The 25,074-nt window shown below is 47.4% G+C and overlaps 2 protein-coding genes across 5 annotated transcripts in view; one reads left to right on the top strand and one right to left on the bottom strand.

The window, feature by feature from the left end:
• The window catches only part of LOC116943769 (tissue factor-like), a 31,629-nt gene extending 12,720 nt beyond the window's left edge, over window positions 1-18,909 (top strand). Inside the window, exons 2-7 of the mRNA XM_032956984.2 lie at window positions 4,320-4,407; window positions 4,836-4,956; window positions 5,367-5,557; window positions 7,609-7,787; window positions 15,574-15,733; window positions 16,285-18,909. Of these exons, the coding sequence (XP_032812875.1) occupies window positions 4,338-4,407; window positions 4,836-4,956; window positions 5,367-5,557; window positions 7,609-7,787; window positions 15,574-15,733; window positions 16,285-16,451 (888 nt within the window). The 5' untranslated portion in view covers window positions 4,320-4,337 and the 3' untranslated portion in view covers window positions 16,452-18,909. The remainder of the gene's footprint in view (window positions 1-4,319; window positions 4,408-4,835; window positions 4,957-5,366; window positions 5,558-7,608; window positions 7,788-15,573; window positions 15,734-16,284) is intronic.
• Window positions 18,910-18,919: 10 nt separating this feature from the next.
• TMEM205 (transmembrane protein 205) lies at window positions 18,920-24,628 on the bottom strand. Of its 4 annotated transcripts, none has more exons than XM_032957039.2 (5): window positions 24,518-24,628; window positions 22,315-22,436; window positions 21,445-21,608; window positions 20,361-20,534; window positions 18,920-19,608 (listed from the first exon to the last, which is right to left on the bottom strand). In XM_032957039.2, the coding sequence occupies exons 2-5, from the start codon at window positions 22,412-22,414 to the stop codon at window positions 19,432-19,434; spliced, it is 615 nt and encodes a 204-aa protein (XP_032812930.1). In that variant the 5' UTR covers window positions 22,415-22,436; window positions 24,518-24,628; the 3' UTR covers window positions 18,920-19,431. The 4 variants fall into 4 exon arrangements, with proteins under 4 accessions (XP_032812930.1, XP_075922288.1, XP_032812922.1 ...); XM_076066173.1 differs by lacking the exon at window positions 24,518-24,628 and adding an exon at window positions 23,710-23,733; XM_032957031.2 differs by lacking the exon at window positions 24,518-24,628 and adding an exon at window positions 23,252-23,353.
• Window positions 24,629-25,074: the final 446 nt, after the last annotated feature.

Genomic DNA, 25,074 nt, shown 5'->3' on the forward strand with positions numbered 1-25,074 from the left:
TGATGATCAGCATTGTCAGCCATGATCTATTCACTGTCAGATGAGGCCTTACAAAGTCATTGCCCGTCCCTCGCATTTTCGTGATTCAACAATTCATCCGGGTTCTGCGCATATTTATCTTGAGTCCAACTAAGCAGCCTTCTTTCTTAAGTCCTCCGGTCATTTTCTTGGAGGTCATTTCCATTAGGTTGTTGTCAGCGAATATAACAAGGTTGATAATTATTTCATTTTTGTTAAATGCCTTTTATTTCTCAACTCCGATGTTTGTAAAATATCTTTGATTGTCGCCATGAGTAACTTTGGCAAGAGCGTGTCCCCTTACCGGACTCCCCTTCTGGTAAGGATTGTGTTACTCTCTTCATGCAATTTCGGTGTACCTGCTCTTGGATTTTGAAACATCTAAATGTTATCGAAATGTTGGGGTTTTTTACACCTTGGTTTGTGAGACCTAGGATGACTAATCCATTCCAGTGAGTGCAATGCCCTTTCATTGTCCACAAAGCGAGTTATAATAATAGTTTATACGCATTAGTCTGTTGATTGACAGTGCTTGTATGTATGATAGTACGTATAAGTATAAAAACATTTGATAAGTGTGTGTAGCGGTTTGCCTGCTGTGCTACGATCTCGGCAACCCGAATTCGATTCCCGCTCATCGCCAACACCAGTGACGATTATCTGAATCAGTCCTGGGGCTCTCCTAGGTAGATTCAGCCTCAAATGAGTACCTGGTGCGGTGTGTACACATGGCCACTAGAGAGACAAAGGCGGCCGGGCATGACGTTGGCCACCTACCCCTCGTGTGCTGTGCCAGTTTTTATACGTGCTCGCTAACAGCACTTGCCTTAAACGTCTGTTAAAGCAACACAGGGTATCTTTGTCTTTGTACAAGCACAAACAAACTTCGTTTCCATGGACAGCCCACTTGAGGTCAGATCTCGAGTTGATCTGAAGTGGCTTATTCTCAAATTATGAACAACTCCAGTTGTTTAACGATAGTAACACTTTCATGATTTCCTGAATTTCTCGATTTCCCACTTGGGAGTGGGGATAGGTCTGTGCCGGGATGTTATGTTTCCCTTAGGCCTCAATTCTGGTGTAGAATTCAGGCCAAGTCCGAGGAGCGAAATCGCCCGAGAAAATTGAGGCTCCTGCCAGGATTGGCAGCCAACTGGCATTGCCAAAACCATGGAAACACAAGGAGGCGAGGGGAGGGAGAGAAATATGCAGAGCTCACTCAAGTTGTCTGCTTCACTAACCGATAGGAGTAAAAAGTGTAGGAAAGGTAAGAGAGCCACGAAATTAAACAAAGTTTGTAAATACAAATTGAAATCCCTCGATACAATTGGATGTAAAAAACAACTTTTGTTACACGGGTAAGGAGAAAAGTTACAATTCACATTTGCTAATGGGGTTGTATCCAGCAATAATCTTTTGCCTATGTATATTTTTTGGAAGGAAGATTCACGATGTTAAGGGAGGAAACGAGGTTTGTTCCAAAACGTTGGTGCTGCAGCCACAAAGGCTTTGTCACCTACTCCAATTCGTGTTCTTGGATGTGTACACTGCACGTGCGTATATGTATGTATGTCTGATTCCCGTATGCGATGTGTAAACATCGCAACTGGGGAGACAAATGCGGTCGAGCGTGGTGCTGACCTCTCACCCCCCTTGTGTGCTGTCCCAGCCTTCATAAGTGCTTGCTATCAGCACTTGCCCCAAAAGTCGGTTAAGGCTATATGGAGGATCTTTGTCTTTGTGTATATTTGCATGGCATGTACTTGCTGACGTAAATGTGTGTGTATGGAAAGCAGTGGTTTGCACACTGCACGGTTTTCCCCGGTGACCTAGGTTCGATTCCCAGCCACAGACAAAATCAGTGGCAAGTAAGAGCTGAATATGTCTAGATCATCCCTTAGGTCGACTCAGCCTGAAATCAGTAACTACTGTGGTGTGTAAAACATCAACACTGGGGAGACAAAGACGGCTAAGTGTGATGTTGGCCACGCCAACAATTTGTGTGCCATGACAACCTTAATAAGTGCTTCTGGCACATTTTAATAGGTGCTCACTAACAGCACTTCAGTCTTTAAGAAAACAATTGAGATCTTTGAGTCTGTGTGTGACCTTGCTAGTCATCACCATTAGGCCGGACAGGGAGTGGGGTTCAAAGTCCCATTGGGAGTTCTTGTTAGGTAACCTCGTACAGCCATGAGATTCTTAGGATTCCTTGGCTCATAAAGCTATTTTAGGTTAATTTGTAATTGTAGTTGTATAATATCAGTAGCTCATAGAGACAGACTTGGGCTCCCTTGAGGTTCTGTGTCAATGGCTCATAGATATGGGAAAATACTGTCTTATGGTTATATTTTTTTATGAATCACCGTCGATGCTCTGTGCTTATCCCAACTCAGGTTATTTATGGACCAAGCTCCACCAGGAATGCTATAACTTGTTAAATTCTTGCAATCAATCATTTGGATATGCAATTCCTGTAAGCGCTGTTGGGCTTTGTCCATGTTTATTTTCCCCGAATATAGCTTACGAATATCTCTCGACAAGGAGGTTATTTAAAAATGAATTGTTGTTTTCGAAAATGTGATGTGAAGATGAAACACTGATCCCCATCATTGGAATGTGGAATGTCCACTACTGACCCAAGTCTTCCAACAGAATTAAGTGCCACCCAAAACTTGTTTGGGCAGGGAGATATTTTAACTTCACCCTCACTGTTGAACACAGGACTACCTAGGTCCTGTCATAGAAATATGGAATGTCAGTAACTCAATGCCACCCATTAGAAACGTGCGTTGAGGGCATTTGCCTACTGCTATGAGTTTACACATGATAAGCCACTTCACTGAGCTATCATTTGTGGCCAGGCCACTTCTGAAAAAGAGCTATACAGCTCAATGAGCCTTACCTGGTAAAATAAATAAAAAGTTGAGATTAAATTTTGATTTAAAGCTTTCGTGACTGCAGGGATTCATATTCTTGGTTCTTTCGGTAAAGTCACCACGTAGAAGGGAAATGATAAAATAATAAAAAATACAAAACAATAAAATTCTCACGACGTTTCGACTGCAACACAAGCAATCACCTGATGACGGTGATTGCTTGTGTTGCAGTCGAAACGTCGTGAAAATTTTATTGTTTTATATGTTTTTATTTATTTATTGTTTCCCTTCTACGTGACTTTACCGAAAGAACCAAGAATATAAGTCGAGATTAGTTTAATGAGGGGTTCAAGCCCTGGGGCTGGGTGTCTCTCAGGATGTTCATAATGGCTGTGTCAGTGTCACTGAGCTGGCGCTGCTGAATTTCTGGATTTTCAGCCGTGCGTTTCTAGTGACTCTCGTGGGCTTCATGATGGTCATGTCAGGACTTTCATTGTGGCCTTTTCGCAAAGCCAGAATCTTGCTGAGTTCCTGTGGTGTAACCCCTAGTCCTGTGAATATCTCGGTCTCTCAGCAGGTTCATAATTGTCCAGGTACTTGAGTATAATACACCAATTCACTCCCAACGTCCCTCAACGAATGTATTAACCATCACGATTTGGATCTCTACCTTACGATACAGTATCTCATGTGCATCATCTGCCTTTCTTGTTCGTCTTTGTACTGTATGCTACATCTATCTTGTGTTATTACGCAACTCGTTTGATTTGTCTATTTTGTATTGTCTCTATTATTCTGTATAGTCTGTACTGCCTGTCTCATCTGTTCTATCTAATTTGTTTGTATGTGTTTGTACCTGTCTTGATTGCAGGGTCGTTCTCATTTGTAGTCTCCTCTGTGCTGTCTGGAATGTTTGTATAAGTCTCGTTTGTATCTTTTGACTCATGGGCACTGTCTGCCTCGTTATTTTGTCTCGTGTCTAATGTTGGTCTCCTCTACAGCCTTCATTTTCCACAAAATAGTTGTGATTCATATTCTTGGTTCTTTCCGTAAAGTCACGTTGAAGGGAAACAATAAAATATGTTTTATATTTTATTATTTTATTGTTTCCCTTCAACGTGACTTTACCGAAATAACCAAGAATTTGAATCACTGCAGTCACGAAAGCTTTAAATCAACATAGTTGTGATTATTGTAACAAATGTATTCGAACCCAGGATCTCAGCAGTATCAGCACAGTGCGCTCACCTCCGAGCCACGCAAACCACCTCCTAAGAATGGATGCGAATGGGAGGATCGTTACCGTTTTAATTTGATTGCGAATGGATCATTCGTGAAGATCTGAATGGACGTCTCCCGTCACGCCTTAATAGAAACTCTCGTTACCCACGCGGCGCTGAGTGATGTTGCCGTCTGCCCCAGGTGAGCGGGAGGAGGGGGATGGAGTCTGTGACGACGTGCGTCGCTGTCACGTGGTTGCTGCTCATGGCGTGCACCCCTCCTGGCTCAGGTGCGGTTGCGAGCACTCTCACGCGGCGTGCTGCCTTAATAGGCGCTTGCTAACAAGACCGCGGCACAGCAGTCTACCTTGCACTGTATGGGGGGGGGGGGGTTCTTAATAGACACTGGCTAACAATAACTGGATATCCATAGCTCCTAAACAAATTTCAGCACCGACATGTGATGTATATTGTGGTCTTAGTTACCAGGAAGGGGGTGGCTGGGGAAGGGGGAGTGGGGATCAGTGGTCTTGGTACTAAAAAGGTTGAGAACCACTGCTGTAATACAACCGTAACCTATTCCCCTAACCTACAGCACTGACTACTAACCTACAACCCTAACCATGACCAACAGCCTTAACCCTTAACCCATATCCCTAATGCTGACCTGTAGTTTTTAGCCATACCCCTGACCTAGACTCTAACCTTCACACTGCAGGTTCTGGGTCTCCCCCGGTCCCCACAAACCTCTCCTTTGTCTCCGTCAACTTCAAGACGCTGCTGGAGTGGCAAGTGGAGGACACGGGCATCCCGGTCACGTACGACGTGGAGCTATTGGGGTGAGGAGGTGACGCTCTCCTCTGTGCAGTGGGGAGCGGTAGTGTAGTGGTTAGTGCCCCGCGATAAGAGCCCGGCGACTCGAGTTCGATTCCCACTCACGGCCAACATCAGTGACGAATTTCTAAACCAGTCATTGACCTTCACTTGGTCGACTCAGCCTTAAATACGTATATGGTGCATTTGTGTGAACATCACTGCTGGGGAGACAAAGGTGGTTGGGCGTTGGTGATAGCCACACCAACCCTCTTGTGGGCAGGGGGCGGCCTTCATACACCTGTGCTCACTAACAGCACTTGACCTGAAAGCCTTGACAGTGGCGGGGGGGTGGGGAGGCGTCTTTGTATCTTTTGTGAGTTTTCGTGCGTGTGCACACATCTAATGCCTGTGTGTGTGTGTGTCTGCACGTCAGTGCAACGTGGACTACCTGGGAGCAGAAGGCAGAGTGCACCGACTCGATAGAAACGACCTGTGACCTCACGAGCATCATGGCCGACCCGCGCTTGTCATACCGCGCTCGTGTGCGTGCCATCCCGGGTGGTTCCAGCGCAGTGCACACCGTACCCTGGGTCATGTCGCCCTCCTTCGTGCCCTACGACAACAGTACGGTGATACCACGGCATTCCATAGCATACCATGGACATAGGATGACTGTACAAAGATATCGCAGTTTTATGATAGCAGGTGCATTTGACAATTTCACGCCTGTACCACAGGTTTTCGCAGGTGTACAATGAGATCACGGGCTCCTTCGATTAGCATGGTTGCCTACATACAGTGCTAAAGAAGATCTACATACCAATACCAATACCCACCATTCGACTCTAAGTGACGGTGACGTCACGATGCCGCCTGTGCCAGGCCAGGCGCACTTTGAGGCCACGTGAAGTGTCGAAGGCTCACTGACAGGTCTCGGGACAGACCCAGGTGCCATGGGTTGGCTGACTGGTAGATGCACCAGCTATACCCCCTACTGTGCCAACTTGCTGTATTTTAGCTGCCCGGCACTCCGCTCGTTGTTGTGAGCGTCGCTCCTCTGCCCTCCGTTGTTGCTGGAGGGCGACTGCCTCCAACTGCCCAGTAGCAGCGTCCTTCACGAGCCTCCTCCATAGAGGCCGATCTTGACACCGCTGGTGCCAGTCGTCGGCAAGTCCACTCAGCTCCACATACTCCTGTACCGCATCACTCCATCTCTTCTCTAGCCCATGTCATGCCCGTTTAGCCCCCTCTATGCGGCCAAATTGAAGCTGCTTGGGCATGCGGTGGCTGAGCATGCGGCTACATGGCCCAGCCAACGCAGCCTTGCCTACCGGAGGAGCTCACTGATGGGAATATGTCCAGATCTTTCAAGGATTTGTGAGTTCCTCACACAATCCAGCCGGGTTAAACCCAGGATGGATTATAGGCAGGCCAGCCTGAATGTTTCTAACTGGAAAAGATGTGCCATTAGAGGGGTCCACGTTTCACAAGCATAGAGAAGGCAGGGCATGACTGTGGCTGAGAAGACGCAAAGCTTCGTGCGGAGCAACAGACCAGATAGCTTCCACACAGCATTACGCAGCCGATGAAAAGATAATGCCGCCTGACTAATTCGGAGTGAGACCTCTGCTGTCAAACCAGAGCTGGTCATAAGCACAATGCCCAGGTATGGGAACTCTCCACTCTCTGCACTACTGCTCCATCACCAATGGAGAGCTGAGGGGGTGGAGTGTTTGGTGGCACAAAATACCCAGGCAGTTGCTTAGTTTTGGTGGAGCTGATGGTAAGACCCCACCTCTTATTGGCACCAGCAGCACCTCCAACTCCTCCTCTGAGTGAGCAGCAATCACCAGATAATCAGCATACATAACATGGTTGACGAATAGGCAGCCATCCCTCAACCGCACCCATGCATCGATCAGCCTCCCATTGTATCTGTACCAGATGGAAATTCCCCCGGTACAGCCATGGAAAGCTTCTCGAACTACGTGGTCAAAGATGATGTAGAATAATGTGGGAGCCAGAGGACATCTCTGTCGCACCTCAAGGTGAACAGGGAATGGCTCCGACTCCATAAAGTTCTACATACATACATAGAGGCATGTCAATCATGTTCCCACACGCACACCAGTCACAGCGGTGCCGTCGTGCTGGGTCTAACAGCACGACTGTGCTGGTCATGGGGCGGTAGGCTTACCGCACTTGGCAAAACTAACAAACGGGACACAGAACACTGCCTTACCCACACGTCTCCATATCTCTGCACTGATGGCATCATCTACAAATGTGTTTGTGCACTGGAACTCGTGTCTCCGTGTCCTCGTGTCCCCATGTCCTCTTGATCCTGAGTCTTCCTCTTTCGATGCCCCTGTGCCCCTTTGATTCCTTGTCTTGCTATTCCCATGTCCCTGTGTCCCCTGGATCCTGCGTCTCCATGTCCCCATGTCCCATGTCCCTTTGTTCCATTTCCATTTTCCATTTATTTGGTATAGCCCTGTGAGCCATTCGGCTCCTGAATCGGGTGCAACCGCAACAAACAAAAAACAAAAACATGAACAAGAAAACATCTTAAAGTGACTGTGTGACTGTGCAAACATGTCTTGCTGTTCCCATGTCCCTGTATCCCCTTGATCCTGTGTTTTCGTGTCCCCATGTCTACATCTCTCCACGAGCAGCTGAGCTTGGGAAGCCACAGTTCGAGGCAGTCGGGCGGAATGGGAGCATCCAGATGAAGGTTGCAGACCTGCTCACGCCCTACTTCAACATTGACGGCAGCCACAAGACCATGGGCGATATCTACAAGGGAGACCTCCACTACCACCTCACCTACTGGAAAGACGGCAGCAGCGGACGGGTGGGTGGGTGCACGAGGGAATGTATGGGTGAGTGGGTAAGGGAGTGGGTGAGTGAGTAAAACAGTGAAAGGGTGGGTAAGAAAGTGTGTGGGTAAGTAAGTGGATGAGCGGTGATGGTGAATGAGTAAATTATAGAGTGGGTTGATGGGCGAGTTGTGTGAGTGGACAATGAAGTGAATGGATGGGTGGGTGAGGAAGTGGGAAGAGGGAGTGAGTGAGTGTGCGTGAGCAAGAAAGTGAATGGGTGGGTGAGTGACTAAGACAGGTGACTAAAGACTGCAAGAAATAAGCACTGAACTCTCAAATCACATTATGAAAAATGTAACACCAAATCCAGGGCCCAATCACAGCAATCAGCAACTCGAGGACGGACACAGCAGGCCCAGGCTAGTCCTTCTTGAGAGGTAGCCTGGGCCTGCTTTGAAAGAGGACTTTCAAATACCTTTTGGTGGCCACACAAACACACAGCTCGGTGACTTCTTCATATCAAGTGGCTGAGCGCGAATGTACATTTTAATAATTATTATCACAGTGCTGTTCATCAAGCTGAACGTGTTCTCCTCCATTACCCGACTGGTGTGGCTATGATGCACGCAGTTACAGGTAATTGTGGTTTGCGGGTCGTTTTGAAGTGGTAGGCCTCATCTGCCTGCGGGCCGCGCGAAATGAAGTCACAAGCGATAGGTTCCCTGCCCCGCTTTAAGCTAATACTGAGAGGTAGGTGTTTCTCTCAGATCTGAAATCCATGACTTAAAACCCGCCACCAATAAATGTGTAAACACATTTTACCCAAAGAATTACCGAGTCGTAGTAATCTGGGGAACAAATCCTGCAAGTTTCATCAGTGCCTGAAAACTGTCCGTGCTTACCACACGCGTATAGTGTAATGCGTAACAGTCAAACACCAAACTTGCCACACCTCCAAGCATATTTTACACCCTACAAAAAGATAGAGATGCTCTGTGTACCCTGACGGCTGTGAATTATTATGAAGTTGTCCAGAGAAAGTTGCGGCGAGCAGACGCGCATCGTTTTTAACAGCTGTGCATGCATTATTTTGTCACAAGTGGTGTTTTAGCGAACACCTAATGAAGGCTGGAACAGCGCACGAGGGGGATGTATTGGCCAAAATCACCCCCGTCCACCTATTTCTGCCCAGTGCTGATGTTTACATGCCGCACCAGATACTCATTTAAGGCTGAGTGAAACTATGGGAGGCCCAGATTCGATTAGGATATATTTTTCATAATGTTAGCCATGTCCAGGTGAACAGGTTCGTAGCACAATACGGTAACCATTACACCGCCATATTTATACCCTCATAATCAGCTTCCTTTATTTATGTCAGGTTCCGCTGAACAAATTTCTGCCAGAGGTCTCTTTCCGTAGCCAGTCACTGCTTCGCTCTTTCTCAATCCTTTCCTTCTCACACTTTATGGCTGCATCTATCTGCCTGGATTTCTGTTTTTCATCTACACCTGTTTAATTCAACTTTTATTGTGTGCAACATTGCCAAGTACCACATCCTGTTTTTGGGCTCCTTCTCGTAATGCATACAAACCACTGTGTTGTCCTTTATTTGGTGTCTTGAAACGTTTACACTCTACGCACGCTCACAAACATGTCCACCAGTGACACAGGCCAGACACACAAATTCCTGAGCCCGCCAGAGAGAATGGCCTGCACGGTTGTAACTGTAAACCGGGAGAGGTCGAAACATACAGATCTACAGTAAAGGAAGGGATTATTTTTTTCCCACAATTTGTCAATTTGTGAGTCACTCTTAAAAAACTGGTCATAATCAGAATATGTATTAATACTGGAGGAATACAATGAGCTATAAAGCTCTTTTTCACAGATATCCAGTATGGGCATGGGGTCAGAACGAACGGTCGAAGAGGGAGAGCAAAAAGGTAGAATTATTGGGCCCACACGGGTCTCCCGTCATAGCCCGAGCGAAGTGGCCGGAGACGTTGGCACCTCATGGCGTCGCCATCTTTTGCACAGAGAAAACCTAAATACGTTTCTTAGCCCAGGGTCTATCACAACTGTCCTCATCCCCATCACGATGCATGGGCAGGTAGCCACTGCAAATTTCGTCATTCATTTCCAGTTGCCTCTGTGTTGTGCCAAAATGCTCAAGTAATAAAAACTGTCCAGTAAGCTATTGTGTAGTTCAACGCAATACCATCAGTTCTCGGGAAACATGGACTCCTGGGCAGCAGGGTTTTGCATCGATAACACTTCTTGCTTCACATCAAGAAGAGCCTTGGTTCATTTCTTGACATGCGTGCCTTTCTGCGTTAAGTTTGTATGGTCTCCCTCTGCATGAGGTTGCCTCTGGCTTCTACAGTTTCGTTCTATAGCTAAAAACATCCTCTGTGGTTGGTGTTAGCCAAACATACCATTCGGTTCAATCTTGATTTGAAGCTTTCGTGACTGCAGGAATCCATACTCTTTGGTTCTTTCGGTAAAGTCACGTAGGTATAAAATAAAATAAATCACGACGTTTCGGGCGCAACACAAGCGTCCATCAGGTGGGAAAGCTTGGTCTGCCTCAGCAGCAGCAGACCATGGCTTCCCACCTGATGACGGACACTCGTGTTGCGCCCGAAACGTCGTGATTTATTTTATTTTATACCTATGTGACTTTACCGACAGAACCAAAGAGTATACCATTCGGTGTTTCGATGTCTAGGTGTTGATTTGTATTACTCAAATGCTCTGGCAATACTGGAGCACTCCTGTCATGCCATTACACCAAATTGGTGTGAGTTAATGGGAGAATGAAAGATTGCATTGGTGGATGAGCGGGTTGGTGATAGAACAGGTAAGTGCGTGGGTGAATAAGTGAGTGGATGGACGAGCGAGTAGGTAAGTTGTTGCGCGTGTGAATGGGCGAGCGAGTGAGCAAGTGAATGAGCGAGCAAGCGAGTGGGTAAATTAATGAGTGAGCGAGCAAGCGAGTGTGAGGGCGAGCTGGGCCTGCATGCAATCGGACGAGTTGGCAAGCGTGTCCGCCTGCATGTGGGGCGAGTGTGGGCAGAGCCTAACCCAGGATTTTCCCAATGTGGTCGATCTATTGACTACAAAACTGGAGTCACTGCATTCCTGTGGTCCTCCTGTTGTGCCGGTGTTGTGTTATCTGTTGTGTGAGTTTATCGCGACTCACCTCCGTTGAGGTGGCGGGACCGCCACTCCCTCTTCTGGGAAGCGACGCCCTTGGCCTCCTCATCACGAAGTTTCCTTTGAGGTCGCGCTTCAGGATGCAAAACCACTTAATCTTCCTCTGGCCTCGACAGTGATGCTGTCGGCAGCAGCATCATTGTTCAGCATCATCAACAGCAGCATTCCCCATCACCATTGTGCCATCATCAGCAGGAAAGTCGCTACCATCATCCTTGCAGAATGATTCTTGACATCAGCAGTAGCAGCATCATCATCAACATCGTCACCCTCAGCAACACCTGCTGCAGGTGAACAGTCATCATCGGCTGGAGTAAAAACATCATCATCATTCACCATCATTACACTCAAAGGAAAATTGCCTCCAAAACAAAGCCACTCAGGGATCGACGTCTTCACCCGTCATCCGGCTGCCCACGCTGTATCTGGTTGCTTTGCTCACCAGGTTCTCTTCACGATATCTGGTTGCTATGCTCACCAGGTTCTCTTTGCTCTATCTGGTTGCTATGTTCACCAGGTTCTCTTTGCTCTATCTGGTTGCTATGCTCACCAGGTTCTCTTTGCTCTATCTGGTTGCTATGCTCACCAGGTTCTCTTCACGATATCTGGTTGCTATGCTCACCAGGTTCTCTTCACTATATCTGGTTGCTATGCTCACCAGGTTCTATTCGCTTTATCTGGTTGCTATGCTCACCAGGTTATCCTCGCTCTAGCTAGTTGCTATGCTCACCACGTTCTGTGTATCTGGTTGCTATGCTCACCAGGTTATCCTCACTCTATCTGGTTGCTATGCTCACCAAGTTATATTCGCTCTATCTGGTTGCTATGCTCACCAGGTTCTCTTCACTCTATCTGGTTGCTATGCTCACCAGGTTATCCTCGCTCTATCTGGTTGCTATGCTCACCAGGTTATCTTCACTAATCTGGTTGCTATGCTCACCAGGTTCTCTTCGCTATATCTGGTTGCTATGCTCACCAGGTTATCCTCACTCTATCTGGTTGCTTTGCTCACCAGGTTTTCTTCACTATATCTGGTTGCTATGCTCACCAGGTTATCCTCGCTCTATCTGGTTGCTATGCTCACCAGGTTATCCTCGCTCTATCTGGTTGCTATGCTCACCAGGTTATCCCTGCTCTAGCTAGTTGCTATGCTCACCAGGTTATCCCTGCTCTAGCTAGTTGCTATGCTCACCAGGTTCTATTCGCTCTATCTGGTTGCTATGCTCACCAGGTTATCCCTGCTCTAGCTAGTTGCTATGCTCACCAGGTTATCCCTGCTCTAGCTAGTTGCTATGCTCACCAGGTTCTATTCGCTCTATCTGGTTGCTATGCTCACCAGGTTATCTTCGCTATATCTGGTTGCTATGCTCACCAGATTATCCTCGCTCTAGCTAGTTGCTATGCTCACCAGGTTCTCTTCGCTCTATCTGGTTGCTATGCTCACCAGGTTATCCTCGCTCTATCTGGTTGCTATGCTCACCAGGTTATCTTCGCTCTATCTGGTTGCTATGTTCACTAGGTTATCCTCGCTCTAGCTAGTTGCTATGCTCACCAGGTTCTCTTCGCTCTATCTGGTTGCTATGGTCACCAGGTTATTCTCGCTCTATCTGCTTGCTATGCTCACCAGGTTATCCTCGCTCTATCTGGTTGCTATGCTCACCAGGTTATCCTCGCTCTATCTGGTTGCTATGCTCACCAAGTTCTCTTCGCTCTATCTGGTTGCTATGCTCACCAGGTTATCTTCACTATATCTGGTTGCTATGCTCACCAGGTTATCCTCGCTCTATCTGGTTGCTATGCTCACCAGGTTCTCTTCGCTCTATCTGGTTGCTATGCTCACCAGGTTATTCTCGCTCTATCTGGTTGCTATGCTCACCAGGTTATCCTCGCTCTATCTGGTTGCTATGCTCACCAGGTTATTCTCGCTCTATCTGGTTGCTATGGTCATCTGAGTGCCCTTGTTATTTGGTTGCGATTGTGATTGGGTTGTCTTCATCTGCTTATCGAGCCCATTATCCCTGCATGTGTGTGAGTCCATCTGGTTACTGGGTAGCTGTTGTTTCACAACACCTGTGCATGCGAGGAGGTTGTTGCTGGTTGTTGTCTCATCTTGTTATCACTTTCCTTGCCTGTCTGATCGTCTGCTTTAGCCACACGTGCGTAAGAGAGAAGATAATTTTCATATGGGTGTCTGATTAGTCAGCTTCTTGGTTAGTCATCTGGTTACAGAGTAATCTAGTCACTCTGTAATCTGGCTGCTTTACTAACCGGTTTCCCTATCGCTGTTCTGCATGCATTTGTCATATAGAGAAGGTGTCTGTGTCTCTTATGGAGCAGCAGTGCGGTGGTAAGCACATCGTGCTGCGGACCCTGGCTACCCGAGTTCTATTCCTGTTCGTGACCAATTATAGTGGCAAATATATGAGCCAGTCTTGGTCCTCCTCTAGGTCAATTCGGCCTTAAATTTGTATGTGGTATGGTGTAAATATCAGCACTGAGGAGACAAGTGCAGTCAGGCACGGTGTTGGCTCACTCCCTCATATGCTGTGCCGTCAGTCATTGGTGCTCGCCAACAGCACTTGCCCGAACAGTCTATTAAAGACTATACGTGGCGTCTTTGTCTTTGTATATGAAGAGTGGTAGCACTCTGCACTATGAAGCCAGGGACCTGAGTTTATTAGCCACTGCTAATATTAGTGACAACTTATTGATATCTGAACTGGTACTGGGCCTCCCCTATGTAATTTCAGCCCTAAATGAGTGTCTGACACAGGCATAAATATCAGCACTGGGGAAATAAAGGCTGCCTGCCGGGTATGGCGCTGGCCACACCCCCCCTCGTATCCAGCCGGGCGGTGGTGGCTATGCACGGGGCCTGTAATCCAGGCCTGTAATCCAGCCCTGTGGAGGCAGCGAGAGTGGTGAAACTCCCTTCCCGTGGGTGTCGAGGTGCCGTACCCTGGCTCGCCCTCTCCATTCACAATCCCAGCTGTCTCTGTCCGTTCCCCCTCTTCTCTTGTGCCCAATCGCGATTCCATTCTTTCTCGCCTCTGGCCCCCGTACACTGGAACAAGCTGTCCCCTACACACCAAGCAGTCAGCCTCACCGTCTATTTTTCGTTCTTCCCATAAAACACACTCACTTATTACGTGACTTTACCGAAAGACCCAAAGAGTATGAATTCCTGCAGTCACGAAAGCTTTAAATTTATATTAACTTATTTTCCCTTGCTTACGCAAATTCCCCTTCTCCTTCCCTTCCCCATCACCAACTCCATCCACTTTTCCCAACTTCCCTATCCATTCATCACATTCACTCGTAATTAACCACTCATTGTCACTTTTATCATCGTTTATTTCGCAGATCATCACATTCATGTACTGCCACCCATCTCTTCAACTCATCTCATCTCTGCTATACAAATAGTTGATTATTTGTTCGGCGCCTTCATCACGGCGCTATATACATTTAAAAAAGGATGAGAAGGCGGTACAGCAAGTGGATGAATCTCCATCTCTTTACATCTGTATGGAGATAGAGCGTTGCCCCCTTGCACGGGTGCTCCAGTTTTCTCACGGATGTATAATAAACGCTCATCATTAATTGGCTGAAAACATCTAAACATAAAACCCAATGCAGGACCCTCCTGAAAAGCAGTCGTATGGCTCACCGTGGCTCTCATGAATAAATAAGTTTAAGAAAATTACAGCTCTTGCTTCAACAGGACTTGCCCGAACATGCGATGTGGGCTATATTGGGGGATCTTTGTGTAGATGTGTGCATGTGTTCATGTTTGTGTGGGAGTGAGACAAAGTACCGGGGCAGGTTTTTTGTTTTGGATAGTTGTGGGGAAGGAGGGTGGAGGACGTCCCGTATGTACGCGATGTGCTCATGGGGGCAACTCTGCTTTGTCTTTTAATCGACTGTGTCATGCTGTGTGGCATACTCTGTGGCAGCTGCCTCGCCCATCATTCCACACAAAGTCCCGAGTCTTCACCACACTCATGCTGCCTCTTTTCAAATGCTTGCAAAACGTGGACACTGCAAGTGAACACCTGAGCCACCTCGAAACATTCAGCCGGACCTGCCTAAGATCCATCCTGGGTTCATAATCTGGCTGGATTGTGCGAGGAGCTTCCGGAACCTTGACAGATCTGGACACAGTGCCATCGGCGAGCTCCGGCAGGCGAGGCTGGGTGTTGTAGCCCACGTTCACAGCCAACGCATGCCCAAGCAGCTTGTGTTTGGCCAAACAGGGGGATAAACGGGCATGGCAAGGCTGGAGAAGAGATGGGCTGATGCAGTACAGAAGGCTGTGGGAGTTGAGTGAACTTACCAATGACTGATTCCAGTAAGATCAAGATCGGCCTCTGTGGAGGAGGCTCCTGAAGGAGCGAGCGGCTAAAACACAGCAAGTTTGTACAGTTTGCAGCACACGCAGTGCATCTGGCAGTCAACTCAAGTCAGTAAACCTATCATACCTGGGTGTGTCCCATAACCTGCCAGTAAGCCTTCGACACGTGGCCTCAAGGTGCACCTAGCCTGGGCCAAGCACCATAGTAACACAACGGCAGTTGTTGATCTTGTGTCTGTGTGTAGAAGGACTACCAGTCGCGGCAGGCCGCATTCACGCTGACGGGCCTCGACGAGGGCCAGCTGTACTGCTTCCACGTGCAGCTGCTGGTGGACGCTGACAACACTGAGCGCCGCGGGGAGGAGAGCGACGTGAAGTGTGTGCGCTCGGGGATCGCAAAGCCCGGTAGTGCGCACGTGCACACGTACACACATATACAGCATAGACAAAGTTCTCCCATATAGCCTAAACAGACTGTTGGGGCAAGTGCTGTTAGCGAGCACCTAATGAAGGCCGGCATGGCACGCGAGGTGGTTGAGTGGCCAGCACCAGAACCGGACCTCCTTTGCCTCCCCTTTGACGATGTTTACACATCGCTCCAGGTTCTCATTTGAGGCTGATTTCACACACGCACGTATATGCCTATACAACACACGTGCGTGCATCTACCACACTTGTACACGTATATAGTGAGATACACAACGGCGCTTGCACACACACACACACCACCTCTTCTTTCACTGCTTGTGCCACCTTCTCCATATCCGTCATTGATTACATCACCACTTATGTCTCCAATCTTCACTACTTTCCTGTCTCCGTAATACCACACCTTTACCTCCATGTCCTCCGTCCTCCTCTTTCTCAATCTCCCCTTCATTCACATCCTTACAACCTCCACAACCTCATTATTCTTCCCGTGCCTATTCTCATTCTCCTTCTTTCCTCCCTGTTAGACTACGCGTGGATATTCCTGGTGGCGGCTGGCATCACCGCCCTCATCATCGGCGTCGCCCTCATCGTCCTCATCGTGTGGCTCTGCCACCGCTGCCGCCAGCAACGCAAGTCGGAGCGAAACGGGACGGTCGTCTCCTACACGGCTGCCGCTTCCCAGAGGGGTTAAGTGGGGACTGCCCCCCACCACCACCTCTGACTGACCCCCCCAAGAAACCAAGCAGGACCGACTCAAGGACCCATCCAGTGCCCATGCAAGAACTAACACAAAAGAGACTGTGAATGTACACGCGAGACTGTGGATGGTGTGGATGATGGGGACGACGACGACGATGATGTAATGAATTCTGGTGATAAGGATGATGAAATTTAAGATGATGCCGTTAACAGTGAATGACCATGATGAAAGCTCATGATCATTATTATAAGATGGTGATGGTAAAGATGATGGAAACGACCATGCAGGTGGGTGCATCGACTCCCTTCCATCACCATAATCAAAAAAACCCAAATCCACTCAAATGTAGTCGGAAGTCACGTGACATTGGCTCACGTGCAGAGAGATATCTTGATAAAAGTGAATGGCGGTTACTTTCACTGATCAGTATCCATGGAAGGGGCACAGTTTGGCTCCGAGCTGCCACTGTTCCTACTGGCCCGGGACATGAGACGTTAGTGGGGCTGTTTTTTTTTTAAATTTAGGCTGTGGGCTGAGTTGTACACTGTACTAAATTTGGACTAAATTTGGGTCTGGGCAAGTGGCTCGCCTTGGCTCTCAGCCTAACATCTGATGTGAGCTTAACGCTAATACTGACCTAGGTACCGGTTGTGCGTGTGCATGTGTGCTGTACATGCATGTGTACAGGTATTTGTCTTTGTGGGGTGTATTTCCAGTAAATGTCTATTTATGTACATCTGTGTACAAGTGCGTGTGTATATGTACATGTATCTGTGTGTAGGTCACATGTATGTGTGAATGCATGGACAGGCGACACAATTTAACTGGGTTCGATATCTGGCCATGAATAACATCTTTTACCAGGAATCTGAACCTGTCGTGTACCTCGGTTAGGTCGACTCAGCCTTAAATGAATACCTGACATGGGGGTGTAAATATTAGTACTTGGGAAACAAATGCAGTTAGCTGCGGATCGCAATTACCACGCCACCCCTTCGTGCACCATTCCGGTCTTAATAGGTGCTCGCAAACAACATTTACTGCAAAAGTCTGAGCCTGCAATTGAGATGGTGCTGTTTGGCCAATATTGAATTTACACTCCTGACAGAAGATTGATTAATCTTAGAGTTTAACAGAAAAACACATTTTCCGAGCGGCGAACGGAACAATGAGATAAGTGACCTCAGTCACTGTGGCTTCCTCCAGGCACCCGGAGCAGAGAAAGATAAATATTCCTACGTGTTAAACCAAAGAAAAATATCTTCATATTAAAAAAAAATGTAGGGATGGTTGCATTATTAGGGGTTCAAGGTGAGCATTACGGTTGGTGTTGGGTTTAGCGCAAATGGGTTGGGCTTTGAGTTAGGTTTCGCAGTTATAGTATTCAGGTTAGTATTTGAGGTAGGGCTAAAGTTAGGATTAACAATTGAGTTAGGTTTAGGGCTGATGTTGGTTTTCAGGATACTTTTATGGTTAGTATACATTCACGTTAGGGGATAAGGTTGGTATTCGAGTAAGAGTGAGTGTTCATTATGCTTAATTTTAACAGTTATATTCTCAAAACATTCTAAAAACATCTCGACTGTGTTGCATGTGTATGTCTTTGTATCTGTATGTAAATATCTAAATATATGTATACGTGTGCTTTACCTTTAGGTTGTACATTTAATCTGAACACTACTGGGGTAACAAGTTTACTGGGTTTTAAAATATATTTTTAAGTTTTATTTTCTTATACAAAATGTTTATCTTGCTTTGAACACTGGAAGGGAACAATGTGTGCGTGTGTGTGTGGTAGGTCGACTCAGCCTTAAATGAGTAACTGGTGCAGTGTCGAAACACATCAGCACTGGGGAGGCAAAGGGGGCCAGCAGGCATGGTGGTGGCCACCAAACCCCTTGTCCCGTGCTGTCCTTGATAGGTGCTTGGTAATAGCACTTAACCCAACAATGTGTTGAGGCTATATGGGCAACCTTTGTGTTTGTGGGGTGAGGGAATGGTGTAATAGTTTGCGCACTGCACTACAATCCCAGTGACCTGGGTTCGATTCCGAGTTGCAGTGTATAACATCAGCGATACGTAGTATCTTAACCCTGTATTGGGCCTCTCGTAAGTTGGCTGGGCCATGAATGAGTGTGGAATCTAAACCTAAGCACTGGGGATAAGACGGTGGCTGGGCTTGGTACTGGCCTCATCAACTCTTTGTGAGCCATGCAGACCTCAATGGGTGCTCTATCGTTCTAAACAGGGTATTTGTTTCTGGCTGTAGGAGTTGTGGTGGACACTTCGGACTCTTTTGTATAGTTAAACACCAACCCTAACTTACCACTATTCTCTACCTACAACTCCAAACTAAACTTGAACTAAAAATCCCGTGCCTTGGAGCGATTGATCACGCGCATCTGGTTTTTGTTAAAAAAATAAAAAATGTATGCAAATATATCAAGGACGACAACGACTCTGATTCAGTGTTTTAATTTTCACAATTGGGGATTTGGGGAGGGCGCGATTAGGAGTAGTGTTAAAGTGACTTAAATTGGACGTAAAAAATTGGACGGAATGTTACACAGAAAGATATGCACCAAGACGTGCTTCAAAAACAACGAGACCCAGTGCTTTCATCCTCCTCCTCACAGCTCTTTCAGTGCTCACTAATGTTTTCCATCTCCCCACTCACTCACTCACCCATTTACAAACACCTTCACCAAATGTATGTTAGTTGAACTTCGTTCGCACCGTACATAGCCAACCGCGCTAATCGGAGGTGCGGGTAAGAGCAACAAACTAAGCGCTTAAAAACAGTTCACTCACCTGCTCACCCTTACATCCACCCGTTCCCCCACCTGCTCACCCACTCACCTGCCCACCCAATCACCTGCCTACCCACTCACCAGCCCACCCTTCTACTCATGGATCCACCCTTATACCTATCCACCGACTCTCCTGGCCACTCGACAACTCAGGCCCCTCTTCAGAGAGCTCCGAGGTGCTGTGCCACCAGTGCCAGGCTGATCCCCGTGCAGCCCAGACTGACGAAGTTTGCGAAGAGGGAGGCCTTGTGGTATCGACGGAATCGCCCGACAGCGCGACTGTACTTCTGATCGCGCTGCTCCAGCTGGGCACACTTCTCCTTCATGTCCTTCATGTCCTGCGCGTTCAGCGTGGCGAAAAAACACGACTCTTGGGCGTCAGTGTTCATAGGCAGGTCTTAGTTTCTCACCGAATATTTTCTGGGTTGCCGCTGAACTGGAAGTGGCATGTGAAGAGCAGCCACAGTAATTGCAAAATGTATACTAGATGTGGTGTCCCAGGTGTGGAAATATTTTCCAGGTCACCGACCCGGATAGTCCCAGCTGAAATCAATCTCTCGTCATGGGTCATTGTCCCACTGCTGTACTGTGTATTTTATACTTGAACCATTTGAATTGGATCGACTAACCCCTACATCTCTGTAGGAAACCAGGTTACCCTTGCTCAAAGAGCAGATCAGAAAGCTAACATATCCCTACTCTCAATAGCCGTGGGGCAGTGCTCTCTTTGTAGCCGGTGGTAAATATTCCACATTACTTTGGTGAGGGTCAGGCTATGCGTAATACAATCACTGTTAACCCACCAAGGGGGTGACGACGATGATGTTATATGTGGATCATAAATGATGAATGAGCTGATCTTACCCCCTACTGGGATGTAAACACGTGCATTTTAAAACAATGTTAGTGCTGTGACCACAGTGACACAAACCCTACCGGTCTATACCACTTGTGTTGTGGCCGAAACGTCGTGATTTTTGTTGTTGTATTTTTTACCTACGTGACTTTACCGAATAGAACCAAAGAGTATGGATCCTACCGGTCTAATTAAAGAATGCAAAAATTAATTTAAAATTTCCGTCACACCCACCTGTGATTGGTCGAAAGGTGGCCCTTCCTTATTGATCGGTTGGACGACCTCTTGTCCCAGAATGCCGTGTTCTATTTCTATGGCGGTCATCTTCTCAAGGCTCGTGATGGTTGTGTCGCTGAACCAGCGTGCGTTGAGAGCCCAGCTCACCACGGACACGAGCCACAGCCACATCTACACAGATGTGAGGTTGGGGGGGCGTGCATCGTGAGTGGGGGGAGCCACAAACATACCTGTGGGTGGTTGGAATATGAAGATTTATCAATTCACAAAAATGAATGGTTTATTTATTCTAATTAATTGCAATTGTGTTACTCTTTGGTTATTTCGGTAAAGCCACGTAGAAAGAAAATAAATTAAATAATAGAATACGTTTCGATTGCAATACAAGCAATCGTCATCAGGTAGAAAACAAACCTATTGATCTTAGAAATACAATTAAATACAACACAAAGAGTCGGCTAACACAACAGTCAGCACCTCACCTGGTTGATTACGTTCTTCCAAAGATTGCTAAATTTGAGAAAGAGAGACAAAACACAGACACGGAGACAGACAGAGAGACACACAACATAGACACAGAGTGTGTTTGTTGTGTGTCTATCTGTGTGTCTCTGTGTTGTCTCTCTCTGCTTGTGTGTCTGTCTGTGTGTCTCCGTGTCTGTGTTTTGTCTCTCTCTCAAATTTAGCAATCTTTGGAAGAACGTAATCAACCAGGTAAGGTGCTGACTGTTGTGTTAGCCGACTCTTTGAGTTGTATTTAATTGTATTTCTAAGTTCAATAGGTTTGTTTTCTACCTGATGACGATTACTTGTATTGCAATCGAAACGTCGTATTCTATTATTTAATTTATTTTCCTTCTACTTGACTTTACCGAAAGAACCAAAGAGTAATTCCTGCACTCACGAAAGCTTCAAATCAAGTTTGCAATTGTGTTATCAGCATGAGCTCATAAGATGCGAAACGCAATGCCATCCGCGATTGGTGGGAAGCAAGAACCGAACACTGTGTGCGACTTGCGAGGAAGTGAGAGGCGAACGCCGTCCGCGATCTCCGCGTTAGAAGCGAGCCACGACCTCTGACCTGCACCACCTCCTGCGTCTCGAGCGTCTCGCGCGGGTGGTAGAGAGCGAAGAGCGTGAGGTTGAGGATGGAGCAGCACGAGCCGAGCATGAAGTAGATGGGGAAGAGGAGGCCCTGAACGCTGCGCAGCCACTTCCGCGGCAGGTGCTGACGCATGATGAGACCTGCGGAGAGAGAACACGGGGAGAGGGGGGGGGCGGTGCATGGGGGTAGGAATGGAGTGGCGAAGTAAACTAAAACTAAACTAAAACTTTTTATGTTACCAGGTAAGGCCAACGGAGCTATATAGGTCTTTTTCAGACGCGACCTGGCCACATATGATATCTCAACGACATGGCTTATCTTTTTGGGAATGAATAGCAGCTTAATACTCTAAAAGGCATGTTTCTAAATGTGGAGGGGGAAAAAACGGAAGACCTGGAGAAAAACCCACACGACCACGGGAAGAGAGACACCGCAAACTCCAAATATACAGAATTCAGGGTTGGGATAGAACCAACGACGTCCTGTATACTAGGCGAGGTAGTTAACATCTAGCCACCGCGGCATCCATGTATCATGAAACCTGAACAGGTGAGAGAACATGGGGGTTGGAATGTGTTGTTGAAAGAGTAGACTTGGGGAGACACGGAAACACGGAAAGAGACCAGATATGGAAGCGATGGCTGAAGCCACAAGGAAACTGAGAGATACGGTGGAGATGTAGGCGCAGACACATGGAGATATGGTGAAAATGTTAGGGGATAATATGGGAAGAGATGAGGAAACGCTGGGGAAGAGACATACTAACACTGGAAGAAACAAGGAGGAGCCACCTGGTTGGGAAAAATTTGGATAAAGCTCATGATGGTGATGATAAAGCATTCATACCTGAAATGAATGTCACCCAGATCCCCATGCCCCACGCAGTGGAGAGGGTCAGGAGGTACAAGAATTTCACCACAAAACCAGGCTCGCCCTCCATCGCCATTGTCGCATACACCTGTACACACCTGTACACACATGCACAAAGACAAAGATCCCCCTATAACCTTCACAGACTGTTGGGGCAAGTGCTGTTTAGCGAGCACCTTTGGTCGGCACGGCACTCGAGGGGGTGGATGGCCAGCACCACGCCCGACCACCTTTGTCTCCCCAGTTGCCATGTTTACACACCGCACCAGGTACTTATTTGAGGCTGAGTCCACCTAGTGGAGGCCCAGGACTGGTTCAGATAATCGTCACTGGCGGTGTTGGCCGTGAGCGGGGATCGAACCTGTACAGACACACACACACACACGGCCAGCCACACTTGTACAACACAATACTGCCTCATTGCTGTAGTGTTTTTATCTTATTGCTTCTGTCAATTTGGTGACCCAGGGTCATCTTGCGAATGAGACGAACGCGCACGTCCTGGTCTCTTGAGCTCTCACCTCGCTGAACAAATTAAAACTTGGGGACAGTTGAACTGTGCACAACTGCACACACGTTAACATCTCTATACACACACACACTCACGTACACCTGAAACATAACACAGACAAATATCCCCGTATAGCCTCACAGGGGCACCTAGCCTGGCACAAACGCCGTGGTGACTTCGCCGCCACCCTGATGTCACCGTAAGTGTAGTGTATTAGGGTGTACGCATGAGTGTACGTATTAAGGCTAATTCGAGTGTATCGGACTAATCAGAGTGTTTGCATTGGACTAATAAGAGTGTATGTATGAAACTAATCAGAGTGTTTGCATTAGAGAGTATGAATTAAGACGAATTAGAGTCGAATTAGAGTGTTTGTATGAGCGAGCGCGAGTTGAACTCAACAGATCCAGCTCCAGGCGCTCGGGGTCAAAGTTCGAACCGAGAGGACCCCCACGCGCGTGACGTCATGTCTCGCGGGGACACTCAGTTTCACCTCGGGGGTGCGTGACGTCATGTGCAACCGGCCTGGTCAACAGTGCCGTGGCATATTCTTAGCTCTTTTGGTAAAGTTACGTTGAAGGGAAACAATAAAAACGACCGTTTGTGTTATGGTCGAAACGTCGTGACAATTTTTATTGTTTTATATATTTTATTATTTTATTATTTCCCTTCAACGTGACTTTACCGAAAGAGCTAAGAATATGAATTACTGCAGTCACGAAAGCTTTAAATCAAAATTTAGTGCCGTGGCAGTTATTGGTGAACGCATCGTGAGTTTCTCATTCTCCTGCCTCTCCCCTCTCATCTCACTCCACTCCCCCTCTCATCTCACTCCACTCCCCCTCCACGCACTCTCCTACCTCTCATCTCACTCCACTCCCCCTCCACGCACTCTCTGCCCCAGCAACCAAGGCTTTCTGTCGTGGATGGGGTGGTCGCTCATTCTCCTCTGCTGCCCCCACTGTCTGGGACTCCCCCCCCCGCCCTGCCCCTGCTCAAGCCCAGGCTCAAGCATTCATTAATTCATTACCCTGCCCATGACGGCCTAGAATACATGTCCACATTACGTGGTGATACTGCTGCGTTGACGGTGGCAGTGTACAAGCACAAACGAACAACAACACTTCATACTCGTCAATAACACCGCGTGCGGCCTTAGGGGCCGTCCATAAATGACGTCACGCGATTTTGGAGGATTTTTGACCCCCCCCCCTCGTCACACGGCGTCACAGAAAGTCAGACCCCCCTCAAATATGACGTCACAAAGCCCTGCCCCCCCCCCACAAAACCATATTTCCATTTTGAAAATAAAACTTGCTTCAAATCGCTTTAAACTATTGTCATTGCAGTACGTATTTAATGTGGCGCTGCACTCTGATGTAGGAGAAAACATTTGTTAACAAGTCTATTTAATTAAGTAGAACGTGTTGTCTATATTTAAAGTTGCGCATTTTGATATAACGTCACATTTCTCAAACCTCCCCCCACTCGTCACACATCGTTACAAATGTCTGCCCCCCCCCCCCCAGGTGCGTGACGTAATTTATGGACAGCCCCTTACACGAAAAACAAATATATAATAGGCGACGTTTCAGGGACTAGCCCTTCTGCGTAGCGTATACATTTATTAAGGGCCGTTGCCCGAAACGTAAATGATCCCGAGCTCACCGTTTGCGTCACGGCAGGGTGTGTGACGTCACGGAAGCCCCCCCCCTCGCACGTCATAAGGTGGCAAGTTACATGCGACAGCAGGATCATCATCATTGTCGTTATTATTTTACATTTACCAGTGAATACAACAGTATCAACATATATACATCCCTAAATAATGATTCAATGACAATCAACACAAGTGACCAAATAATTAACATTTTAAATAATAACAAATAATATCAACTTCCGGGGTCATCGCCATCCCGTTCCGGGGCACTTCCGTGATCTGCGTGACAGAAGCAGTGGGGAGAGAGAAGCAGAGGGAGAGAAGCAGAGAGAGAGAAGCAGTGGGGAGAGAGAAGCAGAGAGACGCAGTGGGGAGAGAGAAGCAGTGGGAGAGAAGCAGAGAGAGAGAGAAGCAGTGAGAGAGAAGCAGAGAGAAGCAGAGAGAGAGAAGCAGTGGGAGAGAAGCAGTGAGAGAGAAGCAGTGGGAGAGAGAAGCAGAGAGAAGCAGTGAGAGAGAAGCAGAGAGAGAAGCAGTGAGACAGAAGCAGTGGGAGAGAGAAGCAGTG

This window comes from Petromyzon marinus, chromosome 1 (assembly GCF_048934315.1).
Source record: "Petromyzon marinus isolate PM22_M1 ecotype Great Lakes invasive population chromosome 1, UKy_Petmar_22M1.pri1.0, whole genome shotgun sequence".
In the NCBI taxonomy this organism is placed as follows: domain Eukaryota; kingdom Metazoa; phylum Chordata; class Hyperoartia; order Petromyzontiformes; family Petromyzontidae; genus Petromyzon; species Petromyzon marinus.